Source organism: Hippopotamus amphibius, chromosome 16 (assembly GCF_030028045.1).
Source record: "Hippopotamus amphibius kiboko isolate mHipAmp2 chromosome 16, mHipAmp2.hap2, whole genome shotgun sequence".
NCBI classification, from domain to species: domain Eukaryota; kingdom Metazoa; phylum Chordata; class Mammalia; order Artiodactyla; family Hippopotamidae; genus Hippopotamus; species Hippopotamus amphibius.
Window position 1 is genome coordinate 54937648 of NC_080201.1, and position 9030 is coordinate 54946677.

Sequence of the window (9030 nt, forward strand, 5' to 3'; positions counted from 1 at the left end):
GGAACTTGGGCAAGTCAGAGTCCTTACCTGGTGCCTCAGTTTCCCCATCTGCCAGTGGAGGTTCTGACAGTGCTCGCATCATAGGGCAGTCACTGAGATGACACCTAAAGGTCACCCATGGCTTTGAAGCTGGGAAAACGATAGTCACAGCAGATGGGTTTTATCCCTCGGTGACCCCCAAGTTCACCAGGGAGACCAGGGCCTGGGCCGTGGGTAAGAACTGCCCTAACATCTTCCCCTGCCCCTCCTCCCTCCTCCCTGGTGACCTGGTTCTTCTCCTGGTACCAAACCCGGGCCCTCGGCACAAAGAAGGTTAGGCAGCGCCCCAGGAGGCCTGGCCAGGTCGTGGCCCCTGGCCCGTGCCTGCCACACCTGCTCTGGTACCCAAACGGGGCCCCAGATCCTCGGTGACTCGATCCCTCCAAATTCAGGTGATCTCCCCCGGCTCCAAATCGCCGAACCCTCCCAGGTCCGGCGCCAGACGGAGCCAAACCCCAACCAGGAAGGGCCTCGGAGCACCGGGCCGCCAACGCCGCTGTCTCCAAGAGCCGGGTTTGGGGTGAAAGATGGTGCTGACCAGATGCAGCTGGCTCCTCCTCAGTGGTGAGCGAGAATGGCACCCCCAGAACCTCAGCCCCTATGGCCTTAGGGAAGGGAGGGGATCCCTGGCCTGGGGAGGGAAGGTATGAGCCAGAAATCCAGCATGGAGGGAGGACAGCTCGGCTTCACAAGGGCACAATTTGCTCCTCCAAGAGTCACCAGTGTGGGGCATGCCAGGGACCGTCATCCAGAGAGGTTTTCGGGATGGACTTTGGAGATTTCCAAGAGTGGGGTGTAAGCTAGGGCAAGGGAGCCACTGCTCCCATTCACGTGGCACTTACTGAGCTATGGAAGCCTTAACTAGAGCAAGTTGTAACCAGCAGCTCTGCCCCTCCCTCAGGATGTGGTTTGGGCAGTTGCCTTCTGCTTCTCAGCCTCAGTTTCCTCATCTATGAAATGGGCCTAACTCCTGGGGTCGTTTGAAGGTCATTCCAAGCAGCATTTACTAGCCCTTACTGGGCACTGTTCTAAATGCTTTCTATGTATTCATGACCACCCTGGGAGGGAGGCCCACCCATGATACCCACTCCATAGACCAGAATCCTGAGGCTCAGTGGGGAGGTCAAGTCACTGGTCGGGGTCACACAGCCAGAAAGTGGCAGGGCTGAGTGCTAGAGCCAGAGCCCTTGCTCGTAGCTAGGCTCTATCAGCATGGAAAGTACCAGAAACCGGGCCAGGCACGTAAGCATTTTTATGTGAGAAATGCAGCTCACCGGTCCAGGCAACCACACACAGTTCAAACCCAAGCAACCTCAACCAGCTAGTCGGGTTTGGGGCTTATCCGTCGGGTTGAGAAGAGATGGAGTGGAGTGCATTAATCACAGCCCTACTTTCTGCTGTGGTTGAACCTGGGGAGGCAGAGGAAGGGCACTGGACCGGGAGTCGGGGCCCAGGGGCTGGATGAGGCAGTGTGATTTTGCAACCGGAGGCCTGGTGACGCTCCCAGCGGGGAAAACCCTCTGGGTCGCATCCAAGGTCGCGTAGGCTGAGCGTGTGCTCTGACGGCCTCACGCTAGACGCTTAGCGCAGCGCATCAGATCCGATGCTCAGATCACAGCCCCCTCCCCAGGACTGAGGCTCCGCACCTGGCTGGCAGTGTTCGAGCACTTAGTGTGGGAGGAACACACATGCCAGGAGCCCCGTCTTTCTCCATCAAACGTGGGGAGCGGTCAAGCCCGCCTCACCCCACCCCTCTGGCTCCTTTTCCTCAGCCGCGTTCCTGAGCGCGAGGGCCGAGATCACTATCACCCCTGAGCCTGCCCAGCCAGCCGAGGGCGACAACATCACCCTGGCTGTCCAAGGCCTTACGGGGGAGCTGCTTGCCTACAACTGGTACGCGGGGCCCACGCTCAGCCTGTCTTACCTGGTGGCCAGCTACATCGTAAGCACGGGCGATGAGACCCCCGGCCCGGCCCACACGGGGCGGGAGGCGGTGCGCCCTGACGGCGGCCTGGACATCCAGGGTGCCCTGCCCGGGCACTCGGGCACCTACATCCTGCAGACTCTCAACAGGCAATTTCAGACGGAGGTGGGCTACGGACACTTGCAGGTCTATGGTGAGACACCCCCCAGAGCCCCCCTACCCCCGCTGGGCTTTCCCATCTCCTTCCCAACCCTTCTTAAAAAAAATAAAAAATGATTAAAGCCATCAAAAAAACAACAACCCAACCTAAAATAACATTAAACGCTCACCTCCTCCCAGATGGCTTCCAAGATTAAACCTGCCTCTCATCCTGTACGTTGCCCCTCTGGCTGGGGGTTCAGGGGCACCGCTGAGATCCAGCCATGCCCCCTACCTGCGGAGGGAGAGGCCCCGGGAGCAGGCGGTGCCTGGCCCCCTCCCCCTCTGTCTCTTGCCCCACAGAGATCCTGGCCCAGCCTGTGATCGTGGCTAACAGTACGGCGCTGGTGGAGCACCGGGACACCCTGCGCCTGACGTGCAGCAGCCCTGGTGCTGCTGAGGTCCGCTGGTTCTACAACGGCGATGGCCTACCCATCGCCGTCCGCCTTGGCCTGTCCCCTGACGGCCGGGTGCTGACCCGGCATGGCATCCGCAGGGAGGAGGCCGGAACCTACCAGTGTGAGGTCCGGAACCCGGTCAGTGTCAGCCGCAGCGAGCCCATCAACCTGACCGTGTACTGTGAGTCCTCCTGGCCCAGGCCCCCGCCCCTCCCCCGCAGAGATACCCAGTGCCCCAACCTCATAGATGGGGAAATTGAGGCCAGGAGAGGGTACCCAAGGGCACACAGTGAGTCAGTAAGCCAGCTGGGGTTAGAAACCAGGGATTCCCTTTAAAATGCACTTGACCCATCTCCTAAGGAAGAAACACCACCTTTGAAATTGAATAATCCTTCTGTTTGCATCAGTACCTCCAGGACTGGCTGGTTTTGAAAGGGAGGGGGGGACATGAGTGGTGGGATGGGAGGGGAAATAACATTTAAAACATAACCAAAGCATGGAGTCATTCCCAGGGACAGCAGACATGCAGTGTGGCATCCAGAGAAAAGAAATCACTCAGGTACACGAGGGCCGGCGATGTAGAAAAACTTAGAACCTAGAATCCTACAACCAGGGAATCCTGGATTTAAGAAGCACTGGATTCTAGACTCTGAGAATCCTAGAAACTCTAGAAGCAGAGATTCTTAGAATCTTAGAATCTAATTCTAAGACCTTAGCGCCACCCAACCCTAGAACCTTAGAAACATAGATTTCTAGAATCTTAGAAGCCTAGAACATAGAAACATCTGCTCTTGGAACCCTAGAATTCTAGACTCTTAGACTGGCTTATCAGAAACCAATCATTTAGACAATTTTTTTAATGGAGCTGTAGATTTCAAAAATATCTCGAAATGTCTGGCCCAACACCCTCTTTTTACAGAAGAGAAAACTGAGATCCCCTGAGAGGGAAGGTGACCGTCAAGATCTTAGAGCCAGTTAGAGACCCATGTGGGATTCGGCAAGGCCAGAGCTCTTTCTCCCTCCAGATATTCCCAGAGGCCCAGCCTGGTGGAAAGAAAGCCAGGGGCGTGCCCACCTCTACCACCCTCTCCCTCCACTGCCCCATTTCTCTCCCTCCCGCCCTCACAGTTGGCCCAGAGCGCGTGGCCATCCTCCAGGATTCCATCACCCGCACAGGCTGCACCATCAAAGTCGACTTCAACACATCCCTCACGCTGTGGTGCATGTCCCGGTCCTGCCCGGAGCCCGAGTACACGTGGGCCTTCAATGGGCGGGCCTTAGAGAATGGCCAAGACCACCTCAACATCAGTAGCATGACGGCTGCCCAGGAGGGCACGTACACATGTATTGCTAAGAACCCCAAGACTCTGCTTTCCGGATCCGCCTCTGTGGTGGTCAAGCTCTCTGGTGAGTCGCCCCCAGTCTGACCGCCACCCCCTCCCCCACAGAGGCCCAGTTGGACTCAAGCTTTGGCTGCTCCACGCACCATTAGGCCGCCATTTGCCCAACAGATGATTGGAAAGTGAGAGATTCTCAACCCATTCGTTGGCCAAGGGACAAAGTGGCATAATCAGGTGGACCCTCTTCATCCAGGAGACCGAAGGAGGCAGTCAGTGCCTTGTCACCCAGAAAACAACGACAAATCAGACCCTTCCTTGAGGGGTGGCAACGCAAGAAATGGGCCACACGTATCCCAAACCGTGCAGTGGCAGAGTGGGGAAACATGCGGATGTCCCTTCATATGGGTGCCTCTGTTCTAAATTCAGTCTGTCAGAGCTGCTCTGGGCTGCACCCCCTCCCTGCCACAAAGACAGGTGAACCTCCCCACAGACAACCAGATGACCCAGGTATCTGGCCGAGAGGCCGGTGTGCGCATGCGCACACGCGCACACACGCGTACGCTCCCGGGAAATCACAGCCAATCGCTGGCAAATGGAAAAACCCAGCGACAGAGGCACTGTCTTGCCTCTGTCCTTAAACAACCTGGCGGTGGGGGTAGCACAGACACAGCTGGTGTTCTCAGAGCCATCAGGATCCTCAGGGGACATTTTCTCATCCCCTGGGGATGGTGGCTTTGAACATTAGGGCCTCATTCATCCCGCCTTGGCTCCTTCCCAAGTGGCCACCATCCCCCGGGGGGCAATGGGAACGGTCCTTCCTTCCCTCCTCCCTCCTACTAACAGGCTGGGTCTCATCCAAAGGGTGGATACTCTTTCACCCAAAGCAGAAATGGCATTCCCAGAGGTAAGTGTACCTCCTGCCCCACCCTACTGGGGCCTTGGCAGCTGGTCTTGGCAAGGGACAGGGGGGTGGACCAGATGACCTCAGGCCCTGTCTGTGCAGGTCAAGATGGGGGGTGTCCAAGGTGTGCAGGTATGTGCAGGGAGTGGGTACAGCGCCCCCAAGGGCCTCCTGAACTGTCAGCAACCCTGTGGCACGTGCCAGGGGAGAGACAGAGGAAAGGGAGACACCACCCTGCTCCCCCCCCCGGGGGGAGACTGTGATCTGATGGAGGAGACATGGTCTCTGCCCTGGGAGAGATGGTCTTGAAACAGGGAAGCATGGCCTCCCTATTCAAGAACCGCCAGTCAGAGAGAAGAGGCAATGCCTCATACTGCATTCCAGCAGTGATGAAGGAGACACGACAGCCACCCTCAGTGAGCTTCCAATCAGATGGAGGAGACACAAGGAGGCACTTGAGGAGATTTTGTGTTCTGATGGGAGAGACATGGTCTTGAGGAGACATGGCCTTTTTTTTTTTTTTTTTTTTAGAATTCCTAGTCTGATGGGGGAGACACAGTTCCCATCTTTGGGGTACTCCCAATCTGATGGGGGAGTACAAGCCCCAACTTTCTAGGAATTTCCAGTCTGATGGGATAGACATCCCCCCATTCAACTTCTGGGGTCCCCAGCCTGACTGGAAGGGCCCAGCCCGATAATAATCTGGAATTTCCAATCTGATGGAGAAGACATGGCCTCCCACCCTCTGGAATCTTTCAGTCTGATGGGGAACCATAGCCCCCATATTCTGAGGTCTCTCAAGGTGACGGAAGAAACAACACCTGGAGTACACAGCTCCCAACTATCTGATGGGGGAGACACGGCCCCCATGTTCTGAGAATTGCTAATCTGATGGAGGAGACATGACTCGACTCTCTAGGGTCTTCCAGTTTAATGGGAAAGATGTTCCCCCAAAGGCTGGAAATTCCTAGTCCAATGGGGGAGAGAAAGTCCCTACCCACTGGGGTCTCCCAATCTGATAGAAGACAGCTTCCCTAGCAAGCAGGCATTTCTGGGACACAAAATCCACCTGCACTTGTGTGGACAAGTCACCTCCTTCCTCTGTCTCCCTCCCAGCACCCCGCATGGGGAGTGCCAGCCAGCTGGGGGAGGCATAGATGAGCTGGCTGGGGGTGGGTGGGGGACGCTATGCCCCACGCAGGCCCAGCTGACCCAGCCCGACTCGCTCTCTCCCCAGCGGCAGCGGTCGCCGTGACCATCGTGCCCGTGCCGACGAGGCCGATGGAGGGCCAGGACGTGACATTGACCGTACCGGGCTACCCCAAGGACCTGCTGGTCTACGCCTGGTACCGTGGGTCTGCTTCCGAGCCCAACCGGCTGCTCAGCCAACTGCCATCGGGGAACTGGATCGCAGGCCCCGCGCACACAGGCCGGGAGGTGGGCTTTCCCAACTGCTCGCTGCTGGTGCAGAAGCTGAACCTCACGGATGCCGGCCGCTACACACTCAAGACAGTCACACTGCAGGGCAAGACTGAGACGCTGGAAGTGGAGCTGCAGGTGGCCCGTGAGTGTGGGCGGGGCAGGGGGGGAGGGGGCGTTGGCTCTTTTCAGACAAGGGTTCCCAAAAGGGGGCTTTGCCTCCTCTATTTGACTTGGGACTCCCCAAATGGAGCTCTTGCCTCTTGTCAAACTGATGACCTAGACCACCTGTAGATAGGCTTCCTCTGTCGGACTGGGGGCACTAAGCGGAGCTTCCATGCCTTCTCTCTTCTGTAAGAGGCACACCAAACCAAAGGTTTTAAAATACAGTGTACAGTCTGAGCGTAAGGCATCGTTTTTCCTGGACCATAAAACACAGGAGATATTGCGGCTACCACCATACTAGGGGAATAGGCATTTACCTTTCCTATCAGACTAGAGGTATAAAGTAAGAGTGGTTCATGCCTCCCTCTTCAGACTGTCATCCTAGACAGTGGGGATCATGTTTCATGCTTTGTATTACAATAAGAGTGAGGACAGAATTCCTACCCTCAGAGGGTAAATTAATCTCTCAAACTGAAATACAGACAATCTCCTCCATCAGGATGGAGATTTCTAGGTGGTGGGAATTGTGTTTCCTCTTCAGATTGGAAATTTCCAGTGGTCAGGAACAATGTCTCCTCCATCAGACTGGGAGTTCCCAGATGTTGGGGACCGTGTCTCCCCATCAGACTGGGAGCTCCCAGAAGTCAGGAACAATGTCTCCTCCATCAGACTGGGAATACCCAAATGTTGATGACCATGTCTTGTTCATCAAACTAGGGAAGCCCAGAGGCAGGGACCATGCCTCCTCCATCAGACTGGGAGCTCCCAGAGTCAGAGACTATGTCTCCTCCATCAGACTGGGAGCTCCCAGAGGCAGGGATCATGTCTCCTCCATCAGAGTAGAAGCTCCCAGAGGTAGGGACCATGTCTCCTCCATCAGACTGGGAGCTCCCGGAGGCAGGGACCATGTTTCCTCCATCAGACTGGGAGCTCCCAGAGGCAGGGACCTTGTCTCCTCCATCAGAGTAGAAGCTCCCAGGGGCAGGGACCATGTCTCCTCCATCAGTCTGGGAGCTCCCAGAGTCAGGGACCATGTCTCTCCCATCAGACTGAGCATCCCCAGAGGTCTGAGAGGCCATGTCCCTGGAGCCTTGCCTCCCCTATCAGACCAGTCTCAGAAGCCATGTACCTGAGTCAAGGGCAGTGACCCCCACACACACACACTTGAAGCTTCCAGGATCAGGGACCCAGTCACTGCCAGACACCTCTAGCACCCTCCTTCATCCATTCACTCATCAAACCCCAGTTTTCTGCGTCAACTCTGGGGGGAGAATGCTGGTCAGTGACAGCAGGCCACCCCCAATGAAGCCTCGGATTCCTTTTCACCATGTCTCTCTTCTCACAGTCAACCTCCCTTCCTCGCACAAGGACCAACGCCACCTTCCTGAACCTGAACCTGGCACAGGCTGAGCATGGAGCGGGTGGGGCCGCCGGAAGGCCAGGGTTGGGCAGGGGAGCAGGAGGAATGGGGGCACTGGGGACCTAGTCCCCTACCTCCCTGACAGCCTCCTCTACTCCTGTGCCCCATCCTTTCCCACAGCCCTGGAGTAGCACCATGGCCAAGGAGACCTCCAGAGAGATGAGCTCTTCGTGCCACCCTCCTTGTCTCCTCCCTCCAAGCAGAAGACCACTCACTTCCAGCAAGGATGCCGGACCATGGTCCATGGTTCTCCTGCTTCCATCCTAGAGTTAGAGCCAACAGGGCCCTACTTTCCTGAGCTGTCGGAGAGCCACAGAGGCTATAAACATCCTGATTAACACACACCTGTGTCAGCCTCTCCTTCCACCACTGCCAACCCTGTCATTCCTGGCAGCTACACTTGCTTCTTTTCCCACCCAAGATTATTCTCAGTCTGTCTGCATGCATGCACAGGGATGCCCAAGGCATAGGGATCCAAGCCCCCATTGCTTGATGTCAGGGCCCTCAGGCCCTTCCCACATCTCCCCAGGTTATATCTGAGGGTCCTGCTTCCCAGTGGGCCAAAGAGTGCCCCTCCTATGGCAGCAAACAGCTGTGGGACATGGCCCTCCCCTTTACTGTGTCTCACTCCATAATCCAGGGCCTGATGCAAAGCTATTTGTGCACAGGACAAGGAATGACCAAATTTCTCGAGTTCCAGCATCTTCTGGCCCTCATTCATTTAACCAAAGATGCCCTTTTGTGTCCTCCATTGTCCTGGGATTCCCCTATCCCCCACCCCCACTCCACGTATCTCTCAAACATCATCTGCACAATCCTAAAAATATCTCCCTCCTCCTCTAAACTCAAAAAAAGCCCCTATGAATAAATGAATGCAAATAGGACAGGGGTGGGGTTGAGGGATGGAGAGCAGGGGAGTGGGAACCAGAGGGAGTGTGTCTTCTAACCCCTCTCACTATTAGGGTCTAAGCCACAAGCCTAACCCAGCCAAGATGACCCACTATAGTGAAACTCTTTGTGTTAGAAGTGGTAATAGCAGACTCCAGGCTTGGGGTAGAAAGAGAGATTTGGGCAAGGATGGAAAGGCTTAGTAGAGAGTTTTCCCAGAAACTTTCAAGACAGAGCCTTTCTGGGGATAGCAATGTTGAGTGGAGATGGTAAGTGGTTAAAGACACCCAGAATGAGCATTATAAAATCTGGGTTAGAATCCTGCATTTGCTATGGAT

The 9030-nt window shown here is 55.9% G+C and overlaps 1 protein-coding gene across 1 annotated transcript; it reads left to right on the plus strand.

The window, feature by feature from the left end:
• The first annotated feature begins 486 nt into the window (after window positions 1-486).
• On the plus strand, window positions 487-8131 carry CEACAM16 (CEA cell adhesion molecule 16, tectorial membrane component). The gene is made up of 6 exons (XM_057711367.1): window positions 487-603; window positions 1812-2156; window positions 2465-2740; window positions 3688-3966; window positions 6038-6364; window positions 7730-8131. Exons 1-6 carry the CDS (start codon window positions 567-569, stop codon window positions 7792-7794), a joined length of 1329 nt encoding a protein of 442 aa, XP_057567350.1. The 5' UTR covers window positions 487-566; the 3' UTR covers window positions 7795-8131.
• Window positions 8132-9030: the final 899 nt, after the last annotated feature.

Bases quoted from the DNA above. Each gene is read 5' to 3' on its own strand.
- CEACAM16 (XM_057711367.1), top strand. From the start codon at position 567: ATGGTGCTGACCAGATGCAGCTGGCTCCTCCTCAGTG. The intron at 604-1,811 runs GTGAGCGAGAAT...CCTTTTCCTCAG, and splicing joins CAGCTGGCTCCTCCTCAGTG to CCGCGTTCCTGAGCGCGAGG. The intron at 2,157-2,464 runs GTGAGACACCCC...CTTGCCCCACAG, and splicing joins CGGACACTTGCAGGTCTATG to AGATCCTGGCCCAGCCTGTG.